General features: G+C 46.4%; 1 protein-coding gene across 1 annotated transcript in view; it reads left to right on the forward strand.

Moving 5' to 3' along the window:
* Window positions 1-979: 979 nt before the first annotated feature.
* GAD2 (glutamate decarboxylase 2) overlaps window positions 980-27434 on the forward strand; it is a gene marked incomplete at both ends in the record, with an annotated part of 78894 nt that continues 52439 nt past the window's right edge. Inside the window, 8 exons of the mRNA XM_080717254.1 lie at window positions 980-1055; window positions 1656-1715; window positions 1816-1965; window positions 2852-3085; window positions 7731-7821; window positions 8371-8483; window positions 13131-13246; window positions 23164-23243. Of these exons, the coding sequence (XP_080573380.1) occupies window positions 980-1055; window positions 1656-1715; window positions 1816-1965; window positions 2852-3085; window positions 7731-7821; window positions 8371-8483; window positions 13131-13246; window positions 23164-23243 (920 nt within the window). The remainder of the gene's footprint in view (window positions 1056-1655; window positions 1716-1815; window positions 1966-2851; window positions 3086-7730; window positions 7822-8370; window positions 8484-13130; window positions 13247-23163; window positions 23244-27434) is intronic.

Consider the following 27434-nt stretch of genomic DNA (forward strand, 5'->3'; position numbering starts at 1 on the left):
TAGCCAAGGTCACCAAAGCACCGGACTTCATCCCCACCGGCCATCAATCCTGCGGGCTCTGGCCGCGCGCCCCCCTCCCGTCCGAGAAGTTTCAGCACGTTTTATTTTTAATTCATTATTCACCCACCCTCCCCCCCCCCAGCCCGAGGTCCTTGGTGATAAGGCTCCAGCGTGGATTTTAATTGCCTCAATCAGCAGCCTTTTTTCTCCCCAGCCGTCACTCAAAACCTGGACGGCAGCGGTGCCGAAAGGCAGCTCTCGATTGCACAGAAGCCGCGCGCCCGGGCCGGCGGTGCGCTCTCGGGGAGTCCAGATGAGCCCCGTTACACCCGCGATTCCCCGCCATACCCTCCCCAAGCCACTGAGATGGCTCTTGATTCCGGTGGCTCGGCTTGGGCTCTGGAGGTCGCCGTGACCTCGGCGCCGGGGAACCGCTCCGCCTTGCCGGCAGCCGGAGCCAGACCTCGGACGAGGCGCCCGTGGGGGCACCTGTGAAGCTGCGCGGCGGCCACCCCTCCCGCTCGCCAAGGTCCCCGGGGTCGCCCCGGCCGAGGCCCGCGCTCAGCCCGCGGCAGCACCCTGGACAGCGCTCCGGGCGGGCGGGGCCGCTCGCGGGGGCGTCCACACGCCTGCCCCCCCCCCAGCCTGACTCCGCCAGCGCGCACCGCCTCCCGCCAGCAGCACTCGGCTCCTCGCCTCCCTCCTCCTCCGTCTGCGCCCGCCGCCTCCTCCTCCATCACCACCAGGCATCCTCGCCCTCAAATTCTCCGCGGCGCTCGGCGCTCCCCCATCGCCCGGCTGGAAGGGGCCCTTCCCTGCCTGGCCTGGGCGTCTTTTCAGGCGCTGCCTCGCCCCGAGCCCCCCCTCCAACGCCCGGGCGCGCACTCGCAGACACGCGGCCCCCGTCCCCGGGCGACACCCACCCTCGCCGCGCAGGGCCAGCCCGCAGCCGGCACTCGGAGTCGGGTCTGCCGCGCCGATGGCATCCTCCGGCTCCAGCTTTTGGTCCTTCGGGTCTGAGGACGGCTCCGGGGATCCGGAGAACCCCGGCACAGGTAGGGGACGGTAGGAGCTCTGCAGCAGGCGAGTTTTACGCGCGGACCAGGGTTTGCGGGGCTCCGGGGAGGGCGAAGGTTTTACCACCTGCAGCAGGACACTTCCTCGGGCGCTTCGGGTAAAGTCCCCAAAGCCCCAGATCCCCACCACCCTTGTCCCCTGGGAAGACCCTCAAAGAGTCTCCGGACCCTTCCTCCTACGCCCCCCCCGGGGGGGGGGCTCCCCGAAGACCGCGGCCTCTCCAGGACCACGAGCCGTGGACCCGAGCGCGGCATCCTGCTATCTGCCCCGGGCAGGGACCGAATGACGGCGGAGAAAGGAAGAATGGGAAAAAGGGAGAGAAATTGCATCTGGACACGGAGCTGGGAGGACGTGGGCGCAGGCCCCGGGGCCGGGGAGCTAGCTTAGCGAGGCGGGGAGGGGAGTTTCTCCGAGCCGATCGGCTCCGGGAGAGCGGGAGCCGAGGACCGCGCTGGGGCTTCTCCTGGGGAAGCATCCCTGAGCCGGGCCGGGCTGTCCGGACGCCGCGCCCCACCTGCAGGCGCGCGGAGCCCGGGCCTCGCCGTCCCCTCGCTGACCGCCTGCCCGTCTCCCCGCAGCCAGAGCCTGGTGCCAGGCGGCGCAGAAGTTCACCGGCGGCATCGGGAACAAGCTGTGCGGTGAGTGGGGCCGGGAGGGCGCGGGCCGGGGGCCTCCGGGCGGCCGAGGGGCTGGGGCGGGGGGCTGACCTCCCCCTCCCCCGCTCTCGCCCCGCTCCAGCTCTGCTCTACGGAGACGCCGAGAAGCCGTCGGAGAGCGGCGGGCACCTGCCGCCGAGGGCCGCGGCGCGCAAGGCCGCCTGCACCTGCGACCAGAAGCCCTGCAGCTGCCCCAAGGCGGAGGCCACCTACGCGTTCCTGCACGCAACAGGTAAGGGCGCCCCGGCCGCGCCCTGCCCGCCCACCCCCCTGGTGTCCGAGGCCGGCGGAGGGGCCTCCCCAGCTTCCCCAGGAGGCCAGGACCGCTGGGCCCCGGCTCCATCCCCGCGGACGCGGCCCGGGGGCTCCTCGAGGGCTCGGAGGGCTCCGGCGCCCTTGGCCCGGCCGCCCCCAGCTGCGAGCGGCGAGGTGTCTCCAGAAGTCCTGCCCCGGAACTCTGATGGCCGGGATATTTTTGGCCTTTCGAATAGAGCGCCGGCATCATTTGTAGCTGCGATTTCACGGAGGAACGATTCTATTCGCCTGAGACTTGCGCGCTAATTTTTTAGCCCCTGGGTGTTTACACACCCCATCGCCCAAATGTCGGCGCGAACACACACACACACACACACACACACACACACACACACACACACACACACACGAAACAGCCAGCCTTCTAGTTAGACCAGAAATCGTAACTTTGCAGGCCCCGCTTTACGTGATTTGCCAGAAGATATTTCTCAGCCATTTTGGAAGTGAACTCTCCCCATCAACATTTAAGATGATTTACTGAGAAATGACACTTAGGACAAACTCCCGTGGGGGAAATATTTAGAGGTGCCCTCTCTGAAAAGGGAGAAGTGAGCAAACAAGATGTTACAGGTTTAAATGCAAAAGTCAATTCTGGGAGGAGTCATAATTTCTTTCGCGTTTTCCCTCCGTCTTTAAAAAGTGGCTTCTCTTTAAAAAAAAAAAAAGTCTTCGTTTTTGAAAGTTTTCTTTTGTGAGGAAAAAAATGTGAAATATCTTGGTTCCAACAAAAATTGCCTGACTGTAAGATCCCTCACCTGAATATTTCTGTAGTAAAATTAAAATGTCGCTTCTCCATCCTTTAGACCTGCTGCCGGCCTGTGAAGGGGAAGGACCCACGCTGGCGTTTCTACAAGATGTTATGGACATTTTGCTGCAGTACGTGGTAAAAAGCTTTGATAGATCAACCAAAGTGATTGATTTCCATTATCCGAACGAGCTTCTTCAAGAGTATAATTGGGAATTGGCGGACCAGCCACAGAACCTGGAGGAAATCTTGACGCACTGCCAAACGACTCTAAAATATGCTATTAAAACAGGTATCGTCCCATCGGAAATAATAAAGCTTCTTTTTTCTTTTATGATTTTTACTTTTTCTACAAAAAAATGTTTTCTGGTTTATGATGTTACTGGTATTTTCAAAACCGTAAAGTCATTTCCGTCATTTAAAAACGATAGTTATTAGAATGATTGGAATCAGAGGCGCCTCCTATTGTTACGAATGCATCTGGAGTTGGTAATATCGGAGGTATCGTCTTAACATAAAGCGTTAGACTTTGCATTCATGGATTTGGCCATAGAGATGACCCGCTGGGTGTAGAAGCAACCCTTTGTCGGCAGAGGACAGTAGAGGCAACCCGAAATGAAGAAAGAGAGGGACTGTGGAAATAAGAGCTCCAAAGACATTATCCAAACAAAAGCCTGAATTCCAGGGTAGTACTGGTGATTTCCTTGGCATAGAGCTGGACCAGAAAGGAACGAAACCATCCCAAGCAGCCACTACCCAGGACTTCTAATGTGGCACCTCAGATAGCCGAGACTTTAGATTTGAATTCCAGGCTTTCTCCAATGAGGAGGCAAACACACAGAGACCACATCATACAGGCTAGCTTGACAGTTCAGCCATGTTCAGCCATGTTCTGTGAGGATGTGGGTCCTTCCATGTCTGTTGTGTACACAAGGTAAAGAGAAAGGGGAGGGGCAGCCATGACATCCTTTCCTTACCGGAACATTTCTAAACATGTATTGTTCATAGTATCTTTGTGTTCTGTCCATTTTATCCGGGTGTAGCATTCCCTGAGCACATTCCAAGCATTCTTTCTGTCCACTCAAAGTCAACCATTCATTGACCCAGGTCCTGGTTACACTTCTTTCTTTCTACCTTGTCTCCACTCAGCCTGATACATGGTGGCATAGACTTCATTTAAAGCAATAAAATGTTAAGAAATAAACGAATTAAGTGGGAAGATTTTGTGGATCTCAATTGATCTGAAGCCTTAAAAAGACTCACTAACAAACAAAACTGTGAAATATTGCACAAATATTAATTATCGGAGAAGCATCCTATTTTATGTTGCAGTTTTCTCTGGTGAATTGTTAGTATTATTCTGATCAACAACAAACATTTTAAGAATGTTTGCTATAGGTTTTTTAGCTTTTTTTTTTTTTGCACGTTCCTTAATACTGAGAGAGAAGAAAGGTATGCATAGGAGAAGCCTTAAGAAACTGATTTACTCTAAGACTAGACTTAAAATGAGCTACATAGGGAAAGGAATTTAACTTGTTGATTTCTATCAAACTCAGACTATGGAGTACGATTTTCAAAGGTTTGTTTAATATCATCTTCTTAGTTCCTAAAGAACCCACAGGCTGCATATGCGTCATTAAAAGATATTCCTTCTGCCTTCAGCTTTTCATGTATCTGTCGGAGCAAACCCCAGCAATGCTTTTATTTCACTTTTATTGTACCTATTTCCCATACCTAATATTTAATTATGTTAATAGTAAATTGCTGTCTATTATTTACATCTCCACCAAACCAAAAGGAATCTCTACACATTTTATATCTTCATCCTTGAAAGCTGGCAGTGTTTAAAATGCAATTACAAGAGTTAAGACGATGGGAATTACAAGTCAATGAAAGTAATAGTTCTGTCTACCAGTGTTCCATTTAGCTGCAGAAAAAGATGAGCCAATTCAATACTTAGATTTTGCCACAATGCATGTGAAGCTGTTAGCCAAGTGTTGCCCTAATGCATTTTATTTAAGGTTCAAATAAGAAATCTGATGGATTAAGTTGGATTTCTGAGCAAAGAGTATCAATATTTGTTCAATATTGCAACATTATTCAGATCTCATTTAGTCTTCTGGCCTCTGTTTCCAAATGATATTTCAAAAAATTAGCAGCAGACCCCTTCTCTCTTCCGCTGACAGGTTTATAGGTTTTTAAGCTTCGTCATAGTTTTCAAGTAGTACTACATAGGATCAGTCAAGGCAGTTACGGTGTCTGCGCTTATCCAGCATTTTCATGATACTTAAGCTATCCTTTCATAAAGTGTTCGCTCTAAACTGATTTCCACTTGGTCTCCAAGCTTAGAGAGGAGGGAGGGGCAGTGGGGGGGTCCTTGAAAATGACTCACGCATTGGTAAAGAAATGTTGGAATCAGGGAACTTCAAGGAATTGATATCATTAGCATTGACAAGGATTACTAGCTTTGACAGTGGTGGTGATGGGAGGGGGGTTAAGGCGGTCTTGAATCTTTAATCAAATGACCAAAGAGAATTGAACCATCAACAAATGGGACGTTCCCAGGACTAAAGAGCAGGTGACTCTGGCCCCTTCCCAACCCATTCTGAGCCCCAAGTCAGAGTTGCCCGAGGCTTGTTGTTCTCAGCCTGCATAGCCTTTAGGGTTCATTTGCTCATCTGTAGGGAGCCAAGCAGTGGTGCCTGGGAGCAAACCTAATCTCCAGTCTCCAATTGCTGTCTCTGAGCTGTGCAGGCAACAGATTCTCCCTGGCAATTCTCCCTAGAGCAGTGTGCCCCAGCTCACATCGCACTGCCCAGCCCCTTGGGACGACGGGATGCCCAGGGCTTCTGGGATAGTTGGCACTCAGGGTACAGATCTCTCACACTATCCAAGCCCCCTGCTGGAAAGTGTGGGCAGCCCAAGGGCTGTTGACGTCAGCCCAAGGGGCAGCAGGCAGGGGCTGCAGGTAAAGAGCAAATATAATTAGAAGAATATTTCTGCCAGAAATCAAAAGGGCATGCTGTTCTGACCTGTCAAACTATTTCCCTCCATATTTCCACATCATTATCAGTCAATGGAAATATCTGGGCAGGGGAAATCCAGGTGAAATAGCAAAGCAAGGTCAAAAAATCGTAGAGAGGGAGAGAAGCCAAACAACCAAAGTATCAAAGTTGTCTCTACCACGTACCCAAGTGGTCTCCTGGTGTCCAGGGACGCAGCCCACACCTTGGAATCCCACGCGGTTTATGCAAGGGTTTTCATACCAATATTTCATAGTGTTAAATACTGTGTTGTAATAGTTACCGGGTTTATGCAGAAAAATGCCTGAGTTGGGAGGGTAGATTAATGCATAGATTTGCTAATTCTTATTAAAAATATAATGGCTTAGGGACAAAGGAAGGAGGGGCATTGGGAGGAGAAAGAGTCTGTGGTTTCTGCTGTGAGGTGTGATGAACTGGGGAGTCAATGAGGCAGAGAGGGCTGGGGGATTGCTCCAGATGTCAGCAGCAGCAGCAGCAGCAGCAGCAGCAGCAGCAGCAGCAGCAGCAGCAGCAAAGAAGGGCTTTAAGCCTTTCCTTGGGTAAACTGATGGGATCAACATCAAAAGGTCTGGCACAGGGTAGAAAAGATAGAAGGGCACCATGCAAGGCCAGAAAGGAGGTTCAAAACGGAACTGTAGATAAACAAGAGATGTGCAAATCCCAGTCCCTCTAGGATGCACTCTTTCCCAGCTCCTATCTTTTCCCAGTGTCAGACTCTCCTGCCATATGCCTGGGGCTGATAAGAAAGCACTTGGGTCTAGAAGATAAGCGATGTGTTGACTTTTGTCCGGATTTCCCTATTGCCTTTCTTTATCTTGTTTTGTGGGCTAAAGAAGAGCCCCAGGCGACAGACAGACAGGTGTCCAGTAAGTGGCCGATACCTTTTGATCAGATGCTATTTCCATAATTGCTCCGCTTCCAAAATTTTTGTTGCTTAAGCAAAGCACAGACTTATTGATAGGCTTTATGGGACAAGATGAGGAAACAGAATTCTAATGAGATGTTCATAATCACATTTTAAATAATAGCCTCAGGAATATGTGGATGTCAACCCATTTACAGCATTTTAGAGAATTCCAGAAGTTAATTAGATAAACCTTACTAATGGACTGATCACTCCATTGAATACATCTTCCTGTATCTTGCTGGCAAGATAGTGATGTGACTCTTCAGTTTTATTTTAAACCACCACTATGAGGGAGCCTTGTTGTTTATAATCGAACATTGAGACAGAGAATAATTAACAAGAATTAGCTTTGTTCAGGCCATCTTTCGACACCCACCACCTTTTGAATCCAGGGTGAATCACTCAGCAGAGAATTCTGTTTTCTCATTTTCCCCCTGTCTTTTGTAATCATCAGCCATTTGTCACTGATATTATTATGAATGTTGGCATGCCTGGCGGATGCCAGGGTATGACAGATTCTCAGAACAACTAAAAAAGGGGGGGGGGCTTTCAGCAGGATGAATGCAAATAAGGAATAACCTGTTTTTGAATGGATTTGGGTTGCAACCGTGTTTTAGTTTACATATATGAAGGAAGAATAGTAGGAGGTTATCTAGTGTCCAGATTGCATTTGTTATTTTTATAGGAAATGTTTAAAGGAAGATTTTAGGGTGCATTTTAAGAAATATTAAAACCCAGAGCAATCTCTGTGATGAAAAGTAATGTTGTTTGTGTGTAACCAGGCACACATACATGTGTGTAGCCATGCATATGTTCATGTGTGTGCAACCATGAACACACACATGTATATGCACGTTAAGTTTCTGAATATGTATTTCTCATTACAGAAAAACCTTTCAATTTTCTTTAGCTAGAAAACTCGTATGTTCAAGAGGTATTTATTTTCATTGGACATAACCCTGATTCTGGTATTCCATTTTATTCAGGGCATCCCAGATATTTTAATCAACTTTCCACCGGGTTGGATATGGTTGGATTAGCAGCAGACTGGCTGACGTCAACAGCAAACACTAACATGTAAGTAGCTAAATATGTTTTGCGTAATCCAGGGTAATCATTAATGGAATTCCATAGTCTTTACCTATAATGTAAAAATCTCTTTATTAGCTTGCCCCTAAAATAGCAATACCAAATTCAGAGGAGTGTTTTCACTCTTATTTAATAGGAAATGGTCCTGATATATTTTTGATGCAGTCAAACTACACAACATTTTTTAAATACAAAAGGGACTTTTTGGCATTTAGGATTTATGCTTATGTATAATGTGAAAGGGAAACAAGACCAGATGTTGTCTTTTACATAATATTACTCTGCAATGTTCTTTATTCAATATGATAAGCCATCCTTGCACATTATGCCAGTAATTAAAGCTCTTGACTGTAGGGCTATAAAAAATGTGCAAACCTTTTGAAAGACCTTTTAGAAATAATTTTCCCTCTGCTTAATGTTATAATCATAGCATCTGTGAATGTAAGGTTTGAAGAGCAAAATTTTTCTGTATACATTATAATGGTGAATTCTTTCTTTGAATTACGTACATAAAATATGGCCATTTCCATGTTTCAGGTTCACCTATGAGATTGCTCCAGTGTTTGTGCTCTTGGAATATGTCACACTAAAGAAAATGAGAGAGATCATCGGCTGGCCAGGAGGCTCTGGCGATGGGATATTTTCTCCTGGTATATGATATTCCAACTATTCTTTGGGTGTGTGTGTGTGTGGTTTTTTCTTCTGGTATGCCTTGTTACAAACCTAAGAAAAAGGAATATGTAGTCCCTATTTCTTAATAGGTGACATAGGTTGTTTGTTGATCTGGAGAACAAATGTGGCTAAGTGCACATGACCTTGGAGCATACCCCCAAGCCAACTACACTGCATGCTTGAATATTAGTTAGTTGTATTCAAAAGGGTGGCATTTTCCCGGTACTTTTCCTGTGATCCTACATGTAGTATGCATGGATAATGTGGAGCAAAGGAATAAAGATTCTAATAAGGGAATTCACTCTGGTGCTCCTGGGATTAGTGAAAAGGAAAGAGAAGTCTTATCCAATACAACATTTGCAGTTCAAGGGTGCGTAACAAGGCATAGCCAGTCAAAAGAGTGTATGTACTGCGCTAGTCTTTGAAATCATAAGCAGGAGAAGCTGGTTTACACTGATTTCCAGGAGCGCTGAGAGTATCTAGGGAAATAATTTCTTAAAGCCAAAAAAGAGGGAGATGATTTCCTCGGGAGATTCCTCACCCTTTACATTCATGCCATTTGGCCTTTTTCATCTTGCGTTCTAATGCCAGCCAGTGCGTTTTAAACTTCTTTGTTCACACCTCTGCCAGCCCAGAGCATCCACCGGAAAGGAAAAGCTGTGCCCTTGGTTCAGGTGTGTGACCTTGGTTTGAGGCACAGAAGAAGGAGAAGTTAGGAAGGCCTTCGGAAGAGAGAGGCAGGGACCCTTGGAAGAGAAGTCAGGGCAGCATCCCCTGCCATGGTCAGGCACGGCAAAGCTCTATTCCTGACCTCTCTTCAGCAAATCTACAAAGATAAGCTGGGAGTGGTGGCACGTGCCTGTAGTCCCAGTAATTGGGAGGCTGAGACAGGAGGATCGATCGAGGTTTGAGGCCAGCCTCGGCAATTTAATAAGACCCTGTTTCAAAATTTAAAAAAGGGTTGAGCATGTACCTCAAAAGTAGCATGCCCCTAGGTTCAATTCCCAGTACCAAAAAAAAAAAAAACTACAAAGACAAGTGGATAATGATAGAGAAGAGAGGAGAGTAAAGGAAAAAGAAAAAGAAAAACCAGAGAGGAGAAAGAATGTACAAAGAACTGTAGCCTTGAGGCCAAAACTTAAATTAAGGATGTTTCCCCTACATGTTCAGCTCTGCTATTTTATTTTATGTTTTTAAGTATATAAGACATTTTTCAGGTGCCAATGAGGGGGAAAAAGTTAGTTAAATGGAAAGGAAAATTGGCCTTTTTAAAAAAAGTCATCGAACAGCAGCTGTGAAGAATTTTAAGCCAGCTTTTCTTTTCTAAGGAGCTTGGAGCTTAGTTTCCCTTTGGTACTAAGTTTTTAGCTTTGTCATCCTTGTCAGAAATGGATGCTGAAGGTATTTTTTTTTAATCAGGAGCTAGGTAGGGTTGGGAGAGCAACATCATTTCTACCTTAATTCCTCCTTTCCTTATATGTTAGGCTGTAAGATTCATCTATCCCTGAGATGTACTGAGAGCATCCTCGTCTCTTTTAATGGTTCCCAGGAGTAGGGTAAGAATAGCTATACCTGTTGACTCTGAAAATTGAACTCATTTAATGAGGTCCAGGCCTAACTGACTTGGTTGGTCTCGGAACCTGAATGTTCCAGAAAATATACAGCCCAAGAAAGATTCCTCTTTGGCAGTTCCACTAGGCTAAGTATGGAATCGGAGCTTTCCCTCCATCCTCAGGGGCAATGGGGACTTATCAGACAGAGAAAAACAAAACTGGATCTTGAAGGTTCTTCCCTGGAGCCTAAAGACCCATATGTACTCAACCCAAGTTAGAAACCATAGGTCATGCTACAGCATAATGCCGTAGTCCAAAGTCAGGAAGGGCGGCAGAGAAGCTGACGGGCAATCTGATTTTGTTGTACCTGCTACCAGACATCACTGAAGACAGATAGATGGCTCATGGCATTTTATTTGCTACTGGATTCTTTACCATCAAGCCTTGCTTCTAGGGTAAATAAAGAAAGAGTCTTAACAATTTAAGGGATAAAGACAGGGAACATCACCCATCTTATGTGCCTGGTATCTAAAAGTCCCATTCCCTGGGATGAAATACATAGAGTTGGGTCTGTGACGTGAATACAGAGCCCAGCTAAGTTTATCTTATACTCCCATCTCTAGAGGCTTCGTGCCTCATGGAGAGTCCTTCCGGACTCCTGGAAGAAATGTGCCCTCTGTGTCCCCCACCTGCCCCCGAGAACTAGAGAGAACTGTGTGCCCCCTGTGCTCAACAGGTTGCGAAGCACCAAGACTAAGGGGGGAATGAAAAACCTGGCTTAGTCACAGATCTTTTCCTCTATAGGAAATAAGGGTGTGTAGGGCTCGTGCACCTGTCCTCTAAATGAGTTCAATTTTCAGCCTGCTCCTCCCCAGGCTCTGAGAAGAATGCCTAGAGCTGCAGTTTCCAACTGGGGGGCTGTTGTGTCCCCCTCAGGGAATGCTTGCCATTGTCTGTAGGCATTTGGGCTCGTAACAGCCAGGGAGATGCTGCTGCTGCTGCAGCAGCAAACTGGTGGGCAGAGGCCAGGGATGATGCTGGGTATTCTCTGTTGCCCAGGACAACACTCGCCACAAAGAATTAGGTAGCACAAAGTGTCAGTAAGTACCCGGACTGAGAAATCATGTGAAAGTTTCCTTAAAAGCTGCCCGCTTCCCTGGTCCAGCATCCTACAGTCAGCCTGTAAGACAGAGCATCTGCTTAGTGCTGGCCTGACCTGGATCTGCTCATCTTGCATCTCCGGGGTCTGAAAGGCTCGAAGCTGCCCTCATTCTGGCTGGTGAGAAGCCAGGACCTGGGTGATGACCGCTCTGTCATCAGGGTGGGTGGCCTGTCTGGGCTGGAGCCCAGGGCTGGTGAGGCAAAAGTCAAACTTTTTCCTGGGCCATTGAACTTGGCACAGAGCCTTCCTGGGCCCCAGCCACTGGGGGAAGAAGCTACGCAAAGCACCTGCATCATGGCTGGGCCTTTGGGAGGGAAGGGAAGGTAGCACTTTCACTCTGTTTCCTGGTATTCCATCTTCCACACCAGCACACTCAACGTGCTTTCCTAACAATTTGTCTTTTTCCTGAATGCAAAACCCCTAAGCTTCTCGGCAACCCTGGGGAAAAAATAACTCACTTTTCTTTGCTTGTCAAGTGAGATCCTACTTACAAGACACAGCTCTTACCCTCGGAAAATCTAATTCCATTTGGAACTTAACATTTCTTAGTTGTGCATTTTCCTGTAATTTTCAAATGTTGTAACAAATACAAATATATTGCAATGATACTCTGAAGAGGAAAGAAATGTCTTGAGCAGACAGGCATGATGCGATGCCCTTGGGTATTTACCTGCATTCTCTAAGGCTCGCTGGCTAACCGCCTATGCCACTAAGAGGAGCTTATGAGTCTCAATCCGAGAACAAGAGGGTATGGGTTGATCTGGGCTATCCATGCAGTGCTCTGTGTAACCAACACCCCACAGTGCTCTTTTTAAACAATCTTTCTGATTAAAAATTCAAGCAGCTAGCCAGGCACGGTGGCGCACACTTGTAATTCCAGCATTCTGGAGGCTGAGACAGGAAGGATTGTGGTTTGAGGACAGTCATGAGGGGCCTTGAGACAGTTGTTGTTGTTGTTGTTTTAAGTACTGGGGCTTGAACCCGGGGTGCTTTACCTCTGAGCTATACCCCGAGCACTTTTGATATTTTTATTTTGACACAGAATCTTGCTAAGTTGCTGAAGGTCTCCCAAGTTGCTGAGATTGGCCTCAAACTTGTGATCCTCCCGTCTCAACCTCCAAAGTACTGGGATTATAGGCCTGCACCCAGCTTCCTTGAACCATTTGGCTGACCCAGAGATTTTAGTACTATAAAGAAATAGCATGTCTTTGGGGTATATCTGACTCAGTATGAATTGAAACAAACAAACAAAAATATATATGTGATATTACATATATAATGTATTCTATTATTATATTATATTATATTATTTCATATATATATATATATATTAATATATTTTTTCTGCACCAGCATATATCTAAGATGTTATGGGCCTAAAGAAAATTACCACACTCACAGACTAGGAAAGGCATTTTTTCTCTTACAAATAAATTATAAAAGCTGCTTCAAGTCCGACACGGTGGCACACACCTGTAATCCGGGTACTTGGGAGGGGGCTAAGACAGGAGGATCACAAGTTCAAGGCCAGCTTTGGCAACCTAGTGAGACCTTGTTTCAAAACAAAAAATAAAATGTGTGAGGGTGTAGCTTGAAGTAGAACGCCCTGTGTTCAATCCTCAGCACCAAAACAAAGTTGCTTTAACAGGCCCAGCAAGATCAGAATTAATTCAGTTCCACTGAGCGGCTGAGACAGGTGTGGAGGTGGTTCCATCCTGTGGTTGAGCCCCGTGTGCCTTCTGTGTTCTTAGGTAGAGCATTTAGACTGGGGATTAAGCTCATAGGATGGCCAACAAGGCTTCCTTCTGTGTCTGAGGAGGACCCTAGATGGGGAAATAAGGAATTTGCTTGCCTGTGATACGTGCTGAGAGTGATTAGGAAAGGTCACTGTGCCTCTCTGTGCCCTCTAGGTGGCGCCATATCCAACATGTACGCCATGCTGATTGCGCGCTACAAGATGTTCCCAGAAGTCAAGGAGAAAGGAATGGCTGCCATCCCCAGGCTCGTGGCCTTCACGTCGGAGCATGTACGTGTCTCTGTTCTTTCCAAGTTGAATGTCACATTGTGTAAAGCCCCGGTTGGTTTGCAGGAGTGGCAGCTGGGCATGCTTTATCCCCAGAGCTTCTCTTTCTGGAAGACACTGCTTGGGAGAGAGTGAGGGGTGAGGACAGCGGAGTGGCACCCAGGACACTCCTTGTCCCTGAACCCCAGGGACCGCTCAGAAGACACAGCAGTGGCTTGGCCTCCAGTTCCCGCCCTCACTTCTCAGTAATGATGTGGGTGTTGAGGAGGAGGAGGGAAGAAGGAGAGTGGCTAGGTGCTCGGTTGGACGCCTGTGCTGTGCCTTTGTGATCCGAGCTCCAGTGTCCTGTGGACACCATCTTTCTGATTGGAAATTCAGTCACCTGCTCAGGTAGATGCTCTACCATCATGGGGCCCTGAGCCATTTAATGATAGTCCTTGGCTGACTTGATCAGAGGTTATATTACTATGAGAAAGAGTTTAGAGGTCTGTTACATCTGATCGTTGATCCAGGTCCATCTTGGCCAAGCACAGGCTCCTCCTGCCTACCTCCAGGCGAGAGTTCTGTTCTCCCCACTGAATGCAATGGCGTTGAACTGCATGGTCCTTCCATGGCCTTCAAAGAGTTCATGACATTCCTCCTACTAATCCCTGGGCACTGAAAAACAGTGGCCCCACCCGTTCACATCACTAACCAGCTATAATAGCCTGCCAGTGGGTCAGCTTTCCCTCCCAGCTCTCTCGACACGCCGCCCCGCTATTGACTAGAGCCGTGCTCCTTACCAGGTATCAGACAGGCACTAGGTGCCAGATAGTTCATAAAACGGGTCCTTCATGACCGCAGAATTGCCCAGGGCCTGGAAAACAACCACTCCTGAGGAGACACCAGAGCCTTCTGATGGTGGGGAAGGTAGGAGACAGAGAGAAAAAGGAGAGGGGTCTCAAGTGTCTGAAGAAAGATCAGGGCTCTGCAAGGAGACCTCAGTTTGGAGAAGCCTGGAGCTCTAATGGGCTCAGATCTGCTGTGGACTTTTTCTTTTCCTGATTTTAAGTGTGTATATATGTGGGGGCGGGCACAGCTGGGAAGCCAGTGAAAAGGCTCAGCTCCCTCAGTAGCCATGGGATGAAGGAAACCGATGGTTGTTAACTAACAAATTTTCTTGAGTATCTTATTTTCAGTTATATATACTTTTTAGTTTTATATAGACATAAAACTAAATTTTTCCCTATAAATAAAGATATATATATATATATATAAATATATAAGTAGAGATATATAAGAATAGGTATATAAATACATGTAAGTATAAATATATTTTAAATATATACAAGAATATATATGTATATGTATATTATACATATATTTTATATATATTAAATGCCCTTTTCTCGATACAGGGATCAGATTTAGCAGAGAAAACCATAACCTGAAGTTTCCTAGTGTTTTTCCTTTCTATTGCTGCTGAAAGGACTCATCACAAACTTAGCAGCTTAAAACAACCTGAGTGTCTCATCTTAGAGTTGTGGTCAGGAACCTAACGTGGGCAAAGCAAAGCCATGTTCCTCCTGGAGGCTCTGGAAGATTCTCTTTCCTTGTCCTAGAGGCTGTCTGTGATTTATGATCTATGGCCCCGGCCTCCATCTCCCAATCTAGCAGCATAGCATCTCCAAAATATCTCTCTCTCTCTCTCTCTCTCTCTCTCTCTCTCTCTCTCTCTCTCTCTCTCTCTCTCTCTCTTTCATCTCTCTCTCTTTCATCTCTCTCTCTCTCTCTCTCTCTCTCTCTTTCATCTCTCTCTCTCTCTCTCTCTCTCTCTCTCTTTCATCTCTCTCTCATCTCTCCTCTCTCTCTCTCTCTCTTTCTCTTCTTCCACCTTCTCCCACCTTCATGGCCACATCTCTCTGGCTCTGCCTCTCTCCTTTCTCAAAAGAAGGCACTTATGATTACATTTGACCTACTTGAATAATCCAGGATTACCTCCATCCCAATATCCTTAATCACATCTGCTAAATTCTTTTTGCCACATAAGGTAATATAGTCACAGTCTTCAGGGATGAGGACGTGGACATCTTTGAAGATAAAGGACAGTCCATTTTTTTCTTTCATCCTTTCATTTCTCAGCACTTCCAGGGTAAAAAAAAATCATGGTATTAATTTTCTTCATAGTTACTAGTTCCCTGACGTGGATGTGGACCCCTAGATGGCCAAATGTCTTTATATCCTCAGCCTCAGGAAGCCTGGAGGATCCTGGGGGAGGGGGGCATCTTTTCCTTTTGGTGTCTTAGCTATTCCAAGCCAACATGAGGTTTGTCTGGCAGCAAGCCTCCCTACGCTCTGCCAGGTGCCTCTGGTCTCGGCATGAGCTTCTCAGCCTCACGCTTGCCATAAATTGACATAACATGTTCTAGAAAGTCCAGATCCTGTGGTCAGAGAAATAATTTTGCTATACTTTCTATGCTTTCTATTGTAAACTTGAAATCTGTTCATATCTAAGGGAAAGAAAGGCAGCTTGGTTATACAAACACTATTTGATTCTTTATCCGCCTTCCTGAATCTGTCCAAGCACATAAGTATGCGTGATAATTTGAAATACCAATTCGTTCCAACTATAGTCTTATCTTTTTGCATGTGTGATGCTGGAGTTCAGTCTCAGGTCCTTCTGCAAGCTATGCAATGCTGTATCACTGAGCTACACCCCTAGTCCCCTAAGCTTATCATTTTTTATCCTTTTTTTGGGGGGTGGTACTGGGGTTCCTGGAAGCCCTTCTACCCCCGGGATACACTCCCACGGGCTACACTCCCAGACCTATTTTTTTAACTTTTTTTTATTTGGAAACAGGGTCTCTTAAGCCAGTGTAGCTGGCTCCGAACCAGCGCGATCCTCCTGTCTCCGCCTCCCAAGCGCGGGGATTACAAGCGTGCGCCACCACGCCCAGCCAATTCATTTTTAATGTATAATACCTGGATCTGATTACTATTTGATTTTACAAGATATTTCCAATATATTAAAAACTCATATGATTCTTACACCCTTATGGGATAAATATTGCTATCAGTATTTTAAAACTGAAGAGGCTGAAATTAGCCAGGTAGGTAGAACTCCATTTAACCAGGATTTCTTGACACCCAAAACAGTGAGCTTCCTGCACCAACTACCGCTACAGAAACCGTATTTAAAAATGCCACATCAAAGGTTCATACACAACACCTCACTGATTGGCTTAATCATCAAATTTTCACCATGATGCCGGGCGTGGTGGCGCACGCTTGTAATCCCCGCGCTTGGGAGGCAGAGACAGGAGAATCGCGCAGGTTCGAAGCCAGCCGCGCGCTGGCTTAGGAGACCCTGTTTCCAAATAAAAATGTAAAAATAGGTCTGGGAGTGTAGCCCGGAGGTAGAAGGGCTTCCAGGAACCCCAGTACCACCAAAAAAAAAAAAAAAATTTTTTCACCATGAGCTTTTTATTAATGTGGAGGTGATTTTAAATTATTCTTTCCTTTCACTACCCCAAGGAAACCCTACACATTTTCTCATAGAACTGGCCTGGGAGAATTTCAGAATTCATGTGAAGCACCCCTCTGTGTTCTTGAACACTTGACTCAATCCATCTCGACAGATGGGCTCTCCCCTCCCCACCACGTGAGTCCTGCCCTTGAAGGCTGGGTTAGGGGTCACATGCCCTTATCTCTAGTCCTTTGGGCTCCAGACTCCAGACTGTTCTGTACAACTTAGCCTTCAGTGAAGTCCCTCTTGGCCTCCAGTGGCACATATCCCTTTGGTCATTTTGCATTTTACAATCACTTCCTCTTCACCTGCTCCAGAAACAGGCTGAAGAATGAATATTACCGAGTCCTTGCTCGAATCCTTTTCTCCAGCTTAAAAGATGCCAGGAATCCTCCTTACAGGGGGGCTTCTTTCTTGTAGGGAGGGTACTGGGGAGGCTGTGCTCATCCAGTGAGGAGAGAGGGAGGGAGAGGGGATGCCAATGGCTGAGGCACAGGTGCTGTAGGTGTCTCTCTTCCTGCCCTTTGACAGGTTCCAAAACACAAGAGTTTTGGAATCAAGTGAGAGCCTTAGAAAACACTTGCCTCGGTACCAGAGACATAGGAAGCAGTACCTAAATATTCTGCACCTTAAAAAAAAAAAAACCTTGTCTTAAGGATTTAAGAAATTAAGAATGCTTCTCCAGGTTTCATAACCAGCCAGTGCCAGACGGAGAATCTTAGCTTTCCAGCCCTCCAGCACAACTCCTCGGATAGGTGGCTGCGAGCCCCTCCAAGGCCGGCTGCTCTAAACCCACCTGCAGCCCCTTGTCCGGGCTCCCGTTTCCCCCATGTTGGTTATTCTAGAGCTGGTAGAACTTCCTGATCTCTTGAACCAGGTCGAGTTACGGTTCTTTCTTCTCTTCTGAGCACTGAGTTTATAGCTTGGCATGGTGTTGAGAGACCGCTGTCTACTCTGTCTAATCAGGAACTTGAGAAAGAGTCATCTTTTCTTTCTTCCATGTGTGTCGGTGGGATACTGGGAACTTAGGGGAGTTCTATCACTGAGCCCTTTCTATTTATATTTAATATACTTTTATTGGTGCCGTGTAATTATGCATCATAATGAGGTTCTAAGTGAGAAACATACATGTACATGCACCTGGCATGTTTCTCTCTGGACCCCAGCACATTCCCTCCTCTTCCTCATAATGTTATTGAAGTTGGTGTTGATACTTTTATGTATGGACATAGCATTACTTGAACTGTTTCCTTCATCAGCCCTGCTCCCCCACCATCTCCTTCTCCTATTCCCCTTCCATCATTTTCCTGGAATCTCTCCTCATTTATCTGAAGTCTCTCTTGTTACCCAGTTCCGCTCTCACTTTCACATATGAGAGAAAATTCACAACCCTTCACTTTCTGAGACCGTTTAATATCACTTAGCAGATGATCTTGTAGTTCCATCCATTTTCCTGCAGATGAGTAATTTTGCTCTTCTTCATGGCTGAGCCAAATTTACCTTCTGTCTTCTAAGTGACCCTTCACTCTCTTCCACTTTCACAAAACCAGAGATACCTATATCCATTTTAGCCACCAACACAGACAAGAGCTTCAACTCGCTGAGGAGAAGGGTATAAGTGAATACATTTTTCTGTTCATTCACAGCCACTGTTTTCTTGTTAATCTTGCATGGGACCAACTTAAATAGTATAGCTACAAGAGTAAATAAATCATGGAGTTGAAATATGAGATGATGGTATTCAGGCCATGAATTAAAAAGTCCCAAGACTACTTTCCTCCAAAATATCGGCTCACAAAATCTCAGAATTAGAAGGGATCTTAGAGGCCATTTGATTCTACCTTGGCTAGAATCCCATTCCTACTTCCCAGATCCTCCATGATAGAAAGGCTTGGTAAAAAAAAAAAAATGAACCTGAAGAATTCCGAAGCCTTTCTTGAAAGTAGGTTTAGAGGGAAGGTAAGTAATTCCCCGGCTCATAATTCACTCCTGTAGGTCTGAGTCTTTGAAAGTCTAAACCTTGAGGTTGATTCCACATCCCTTTTATTTCCTCATGTGACACAAGCTCTTCCAGAAATAGTTTCCATGAAGCAGCATATCCTCATCAAGGGGGAAAATGCTCTTTATAATCGCAGCAGACAGTGGGATATTTTAGACAAATCACCCTAACTCACACCACTCTTCACCTGCTAAGCCCAGCTCATGTCGACGTCTCCTAGACGTCATCACTACCCGCCAACTTCTGCGGAGAATTCTGAGCGTTGCTTTAGAGAGATGGCTGCCACATATGACCGGGAGGGTTTTGATTCCAAAAGGAAATCTCAGCAAGGATGGCACGATACAAAAAAAAGTAAAATCTGTGAGCCAGGCAGCTTGGAAAAAGACAACGCCCACGAAATGCAGTGCTCCCCCACAAAATTAATGCTCCCCGCTAGGCAGAAACGTAGGCTGGCAACGCTGGCAGCAAAAATGCGCGTTAAGTTCAGTTTCCCGCAACACACCTGTGTTGCCACTGCAGGAAAGAACCTGGGAACCATGCTCGGATGTAAGCAATTAAGACCCAATTATTAAGGTCAGTCATCCCAGTTTTGGGGAGACTGAGACAGAAGGATCTCAGGTTCAATGCCAGCCTCAGTAACTTAGCTAGGCCCTCCGTGAGGGAGTAAGGAGGGTCTGTTTCAAAATAAAAATTAAAATAGGGCTGGGATGTAGCTCAGAGGTAGAATACTCCTGAGTTGGGTCCCCAGTATGGCATGCTCTCTCCATCTTTATACACTCAGTGCTGCTCTAAGCCAGGCCCTGAGGAGAGAGCAGTGAACCCTCTAGGTCCAGTGTTGGCCCTCGGGGAGCATGTGTCCTCCTGGAACAGAAGGGAAGGAGAAGGAGTCTGGAGGGAGCCGTCCCCTTCCTAGCACCCTGAGATCGCATTCCACCGGGGACTGGCTCTCCCTTGCTCTCAGGCCAGCCCAGAAGTGACTGGATAGACTTAATATTCTTCAGGTTGGTAGAGAACGCTCATGAGCTTGGGAATCAGCTAGAAATCGCGACAGATCAGTGATGACACCCAGCTGCACGGACACTGGGAGGATGAGGAGAACAGGTGCATCTGAAAAACAGCACAGCGCTGCCCTCACCAGTACCCAGAGGTGGCAGCCACCGCCATGGTCATTCTAACCAGCCGCCCATTGGTGTTTCACGGGGAATGGAGCTGAGTCCATCCAGGAGGCAAGATGGAGCCTGGGGACAGCAGGAAGTCAGAGATGTGTCGGGGCAAATTATTTCCTTAGTTTTTCTCCCCCCATACCAGAGCAATACTCAGAGATGGAGAGTTTTGATCTTCTGTTGTTACTTGTAGAATTGTGAGATTCCCCTTTATACTTCATACGGCATGTATTTACCTTAAGAAACAAAGTGAACTGACACTAATTGTGTATTTGAAGATTTTGAAATTCCACCAGGGAGACCCGAGGATGTTCCTCGCTGGGTGGGAGGAGGGGAGGTTACAAAGGGTGGCACCTTTGGGAGCCCCTGTCCAGCACTGACCAGTCCACACACACTTCTACACCTCTCGCAGCGGTTCAGCCCTAAGAGGACTTCATTGCTGAGATTCAGCAAATAATAACTCAGATGAGGAGATGATTTGCCTGCATAGAACCAGGCGACAAGCCCAGGTCATTTTGCCCCGGATCACCTCTTCCCAATGCATAGATGGCTCTTCTCAGAATCCCCAAACCATGAAAATAAATAGTTGTCCATTGAGTGGCCAATGATTGATGGCCTCCTCAGTCCTGAGGTTCTGAGTTTCCACTAAGTGTCATCCTGGGTTCTCTTTTCATCTTAAAGAAGTCTCCAAACCTGTGCAAATGGTACACGACATCCCTTCCTTTTACAATAGTCTTGAATATAGGTTAGTTAGGGATAAATCAGCGTCCTAGTAGCTTCCAAGGGCTAGCATTATAGGTGAGCGCCACTGTGGCTGGCTTCCATGGGTCCCTTGATATTTGGGGATAGGACTTAGCTATTTCTCTGTTTCCTTTCCTGAAAACATAAACAGGCTCAGCCGGGCGTGGTGGCACACGCTTGTACTCCCAGCATCCCAGAGGCTGAGACTGGAGGATCGCAGTTTGCAGACAGCCTCAGCTACTCAGTGAGGCCCTTTGCAACTTAGTGAGACCCTGTTTCCAAATAAAGAATAAAAAATAGGGCTGGAGGTATAGCTCGGAGGTAGAATGCCCCTGGGTTCCATTCCCAGGACCGCAAAAGAAATAAACACACACACACACACACACACACACACACACACACACACACGCTCACTGTTTGGTCCCTAATTTCCTTTTTCATGCTTCATATCACCTTTGTCCCTTGTCCTTAAGATTTCTATTTGGGCCTGGGTTTTTCGCCATCAATTATGCTGGGTAATTGCTCCTCATTTAAGAATCCCTATTCTTTCTCATTAAAGACCAGACAAGAATACATCCTCCCATTGACCAGGTGCACAGATCTCTTACTTAGCTCCAATTTGCCATTTCGCAGTTGAGTACTCAAGGGCTTATTCACTGTGGGGCATAATTTGAGGCGCTGATGCTGCTCCGCGGGGCAGCTGGGGCCTCTGTTCTGTGCCCGGCTGGTGACAGAGAGGGTAACACTGTTTTCCTCTGCACTCAGCATTTTGGAGATGCAACCTCTGCTAAATACCACGGAGAAAACACTGATTTTTGGTCGGGGAGTCATGCATCTTTACAAACCCTGCCCCCGATTAAGCTTTTTTTCCAAGGATCTTGCTAACAATTATCCACTTTGTCTTTCTGAGGTTGTAAAATGAGCTTAATGGCCCTTTCCTGGTTACTTCTGGCTACACTAGGCTTTGAAACTCCTCCCTTCAGCGTCTCTCCTTTATTGGTTGACATTGTTTGCCGTTGTTATAAATGTGATTTTTTTCTCATTCATTAGACATAACATCCTAAAAATAATTGTGCTTAAGGGATACTGCACTGCATATTTAAGGATTCAGATGAGTCAAAAGTGGGCATTCAAAGAGAAGAGCGGTGTACTCTTCAGACGGAGAACTTAAAATTCCAGTCAGCAGTTCTTTGGAGATGTAAATTCAGGAAGCTGATCTCCTTTTGGACGGTTTAATGATCTGTAGTTAATAATAAGAGGCTGATCGGCAGATGCGATACAGCTGGGCTTAGGTTAGCCGTTTTCAGCTCTCCAAATGGCACCGTGATTACAGTCATTGAGACAGAATCCTCCCCAGAGTCAATCACTGAAAGTGTAAAGACGGGGCAGGGGTTGTCATCCTGACCAGTCCTCCATGAAGACAAGTTGTTCTGCCCTAGCCAGTAACTGATAATCTCGTATCTGAGCCAGCCCCAGACTAGGTCTCGTCTCCTGAACAACAGATAGCCCTTCCAACAATGTCAGGATGAAGAGTGCTCGGTTTAAGGCTGACTTCTTCTCTGGCTTGAGTGTACACGGTTTCTCTGAATTTGGGAGCGTAATCTGAGAGCTTCCGACCCATAGCTGTTGGTGTGTTTGTGTCTTTTATGTAAACTTGGCTTGGAGTTTCTGGGTGCTGAAGTATCAGATCTTAGAAATTCTGCCATTTTTTTTAATCTCTCCTCGATATTCTCAAGTGAATTCCCAACATTAACAACAAACAAAACCCTTCAAAAATGGGCAAAGGACTTGAATGGACCTTTCAAACAAGCAATAGGCCCATGAAAAATCACCACTAATCATCAGGGGATGTTCAACGAGTTAGCTTCTCACACCCCTTAGGTTGACTGTTAGCAAAACCTAGAAACTTACGAGCAGATACGGAGGCACACGCCTGTAGTCCCAGCTACTCAGGAGACTGAGCCAGGAGAATCACTGGAGCACAGAGCTGTAGGACAGCCTGGGAAGCATAGTAGTAGCTGAGGCTGTCTGCGACCCGCGATCTTCCTGTCTCAGCCTCCCAAATGCTAGGATTACAAGTGTGCGCCGCCACACCCGGTGTTTGGTGGGTACAAAATTTTAGTTCTGCAAAATTAATAGTTCTGGGGGGGTAGTTGGTGGTAATAAATGTAGGACATTGGGGAACTATTTAAGGACCCTGAAATGCTTCTGTTTTGAGAATCGTGGCAATGTGTTGGGCGTGGTGGTGCATGCCTATAATTCCAGTACTTAGAAGGCTTACATAGGAGAATCTCAGATTCGAGGCCAACCTCAGCAACTTAGCGAGAGCCTGTAGAGAGAGCCTGTTTCAAAATAGAAAATAAAGTTGACCTGGGGGTGTAACTTAGGGGTAGTATGTCCTTGGGTTCAATCCCCAGTGGCGCGCGCGCGCACACACACACACACACACACAGAAGAAAGAACAGATCTTGTCCTTGTGTGGGACTAATTACAAATATGCTTTATTTTCCAGAGTCACTTTTCTCTCAAGAAGGGAGCTGCGGCCTTAGGGATCGGAACAGACAGCGTGATTCTGATCAAATGTGACGAGAGGTGAGCAGAGACCGCAGCCCCGGTGGGTTAGCACTTTTCACATCCACACCAATAGCTCCTGGTCTGCAAACGGGCAGTGACTTACAGGCAGTAAGTAAAGCTCCCTCAGCCAGGTCTCTTCCACGTGGGCTCTGGCTTGGAGTCCACAGATACGGTCCCATGGTACCATGGAGCTCTAGAGGACTGGAACGGAACTGTTGTTAAGTCCTTTAAAATATTCTGCACCCACGGTGCAAACAGATATTTATCACCTGGTACTTCAGTGACAGCTGGCTGTTGGAGGAGTGATTGAGGAGGCATTATCATTTCAGGGGCCAGCAACTGGGTGGGCCTGTTGGAGTGATTACAGAAAAGGGGAGATCGTTTTGTGCGCAAAAGTAAATAATGTTCATTGTTGCTGATTCAACAATTTTGTGCTGGAACCAAAGAGCTCTCTTGGGGAAAATCTTCATCTCGATTGGCACCTGAACTTCCTAAGTACACAGGGATGAGGTGTAATGCTTTCTAGGGGAGTCTTTTGAGGATATCCATGTAAATTATCACTGGTCCATAGATCTGAAATCTCTAGACCTGGAAACTACAAAATATTAGACTCAGTCTTTAAAGGATGGAGTAAGAACTTTTTTTTATTTTTCAGTACTGGGGATGGAACCCAGGGGCATTCTACCTCCGAGCTACACCCCCAGCCCTTTTTATTTTTATTTTAAAACAGGGTCTCACTGAGTTGCAAAGGGTCTCACTAAGTAGTAGCCAAGGCTGTCCGCAAACCACCATCCTCCTGTCTCAGCCTCCCAAATGCCGGGATTACAAGTGTGTGTCACCACGCCTGGCTTGAGTAAGAACTTTTACTAAAAAGGAAGCCACTCAAGTAACCACGTATTTACTTGTATCCGACAGCTGGGTACCGATGGCCTGCCTTGACTGTAGGCTCTAGAAAAGCCCAGGGCATCACCCCTGTCCCCTGACACCATGAGGTCCAGGTGGGAAGATGTTAGTAGTGTCAGAAGGAGATGATTTCACAGTTGAATTACGTAGTACAGAGAACATGGGATCATGGGATGCTCATCAGTAAGGCGTGAAAAGCTTCCCTGGACTTTCTGACCTGACGGCGAATTAGATGGTGAAAGAAGGTAAGAACAGTCACAGGAGACAGTGCTGTAGACAGAGCCGCGAAGGGAGGCCAGGATGAGGACCTGTGGGGCTCCAGGAGCGCTAACCTGACCAGGAGCAGCGGGGAGGACACAGTCACCGCAGTTAAGGTTTGTCAGTTTGTCACGGGAGACTCCGGAGCTCCAACAGCCCCACAACCCAATGGACTCGTCACCACAAGGAGCTCTGGGTGGTGAGAGAGTGAGAGGATTGTCACTTGCTTGCACACACTTTTAGGGATTACCTGATATTTGCTTGTTGGTAATGTACACGGGTTATTTTTACATTCAGAAAAAAAAATGTGTTATTTTTCTGTGGGAATAGGGGAAACTAAAGTGGCATGTTTATGAAGCCTGCCTTCAGGAAGTAAGGAAGGAAAGGGAAGGCTTTCTCTGGTCAGTAGACCAGGTAAGAAACCCCAGCAATAGGACAGGTCTGAAGAGATAAAGGCGTGCAAGAAAAGCAAGCACATCTTGAAACAGGAATTGTCTTTTTTTTTTTTTTTTTTTTTTTTGCTGTACTGGAGATTGAACCCAGGGGCATTCTACCTTTGAGCCATACCCCCTGCCCTATTTTTTTACTCTTTACTTTTTATTTTATTTTTTAGTACTGAGGATTGAATCCAGGGACATTCTACCTCTGAGCTACACCCCCAGCCCTTATCTTTCATTCTTTATTTTGAAACAAGATCTCACTAGGTTGCAGAGGGCCTCACTAAGTAGCTTAGGCTGGCCTTGAGCCTTCAATCCTCCTGTCTCAGCTTCTAAATACTTCGATTACAAGCATGTGCCACCGCGCTAGCTGTCTTATGTTTTTATTTTGTTTGACTGCTGTGGCGGGAATTGAACCCAGGGTCACTTTACCACTAAGCTACATTCCCAGCCCTTTTCATTTTTAGTTTTGAAACAGAGTCTCACTAAGCTTCTAAGGCAGGCTTTGAGCTTGCAGCCCACCTGCCTCAGCCTCCCAGGTCATTAGGTACCTTATATATTTAAGACTACCAGTGGTCCTCACTACAAGATACTTAAGAACTAAGATTTGAGGAGAAAGTGGCAAAAAAACGTTGCTAGCTTTATATCTATTGTCTTTATTCTATTACTAGAATAAATTGCTAAAGATAAATTTATTGGTAAAGAGAAAACAATAGAAAACATAAAAAATGAATTTAGATGACTTTAACGTTTTTTCTCACTATGTAACCAATCTAAGTTAGAAGCCTAGAATTTAGGGGGAAAAAAATCACCTTGACCTTCCTCAGTTGAATCCAGTGGGGTGATGGGTGACCTTGGGAACAGAGGGGACTTTTCACATCACCCTTGAGAGGAGGGGTACTGCCACTTCTCTGTGGACATCAGGAGTGACCATGGAGGTGGCCTGAGATGAGTCCCCCAAGCCAGGCAGCCATGTATTCATGAGCACAGAGCTGACCCCTTGACAACCCACGATCCGGAGGCAGCATTGTGCTAGAAAGAGAAGCGCGGGCCTGGATGAAGGAAAAGGGAGCACAGGCGGGGCTGTCTGCACAGCAGAGGCAGCACGGGCCTCCTTCACCTGCAGGAGTCAGAGTGAGCGCAGGGAACAGGGGCTGCTGGGCAGCCCGCAGCCTAGAATGGGCAGCCAGCCGGGTGGCCTCAAATGTTAAAGTCAACGAATTTTATTTCAGCAATTTTAGAAGCCATTAGGAAGACTGGAACACTATGCTAGACATTATTATTTTTCAGAAAATGCCTCACTGTTGGGCTAACACACACACACACACACACACACACACACACACACACACACACACACACTCATGTGTCCTCACCTTGGGGAGAAAACAGAGGGAAAGGTCTACCAGCAGCCAAGGCTGACAGTTTTCTCTTTCGGCTCATGAGCTTTTCATTTGTGGAGCAGGCTTAGGGGGGAAAGGGAAATGGGAGAGGAGAAAGAAAAAAGGAAAATGGAAAGAGAACAAAAGGATAAGAAGTAAAAAGTGGGAGAAATGAGACCTAGAGAAAAAAAGTTGTGGTGGAATTAGGTGGGGGAGGGGCGGAGAGGACAGTTTTTAGCCATCCAAAAAGCAGCGCTTGCTTACTTTATTTTATTTTATTTTATTTTATTTTTTTGGTGGTACTGGGGTTCCTGGAAGCCCTTCTATCTCCGGGCTACACTCCCAGACCTATTTTTACATTTTTTATTTGGAAATGGGGTCTCCTAAGCCAGCGCACGGCTGGCTTCGAACCTGCGCGATCCTCCTGTCTCCGCCTCCCGAGCACGGGGATTACAAGCGTGTGCCACCACTCCCGGTGTTATGATTATGTTTGTATTTCTAGCTAGACACAATAACACATTTCCCCACATTATCACGAACACTTTTTTTTTTTTTTTTTTTTTGGTGTGTGGTCCTGGGGGTGGAACCCAGAAGCTTTCTACCTCCGGGCTATACTCCCAGACCTATTTTATATTTTATTTGGAAACAGGGTCTCACTAAGTTGCTGAGAGCCTCACTAAGTAGCCGAGGCTGGCTTCGAACCTTAATGCCAGCTTTTAGAGCTGGCTCTGGAGTTTGGATTGTTTGATTTCAACTCTCAGGTTCAGCCCTGTGCCTCAATTTCTTTATCTGAAAAAAAAAAAGAAAGAGTTCAATGGTGCCTGTTTCATAGAATTATTATAATGACAAATATAAAATACTGAAAATGATTTCTAGAATGGAGCAAACACAAAATATTAGTCAGCTACTGTACACTTCCCTATTTGTGGTATTGCCTGTACAAATAACCTTCCCAGAACATCCTTATATGTATCTACGGCTTCTCTATTTATCATTACTTCTTTATATAAATATTAATTTAAATTACATGTATATTTTTTAAGGGAAGGGATACATCAGACCAAATTGCCTTTCAAATTTCTTTAGCAACTTATTTTCTTTGTGCCAGGTGAGTCCTCAGCTCACGGTCTACAGGATCTTTGGCTAGAGAGATGGAAAAGAATTTTCAGCAGGTGCCAGTCAGACATGGCAAAGGTTTATTTGGGAGAAAGGGGGAAAAATACACATTC

This window comes from Muscardinus avellanarius, assembly GCF_963383645.1.
Source record: "Muscardinus avellanarius genome assembly, chromosome: 20".
Classification (NCBI taxonomy): Eukaryota; Metazoa; Chordata; class Mammalia; order Rodentia; family Gliridae; genus Muscardinus; species Muscardinus avellanarius.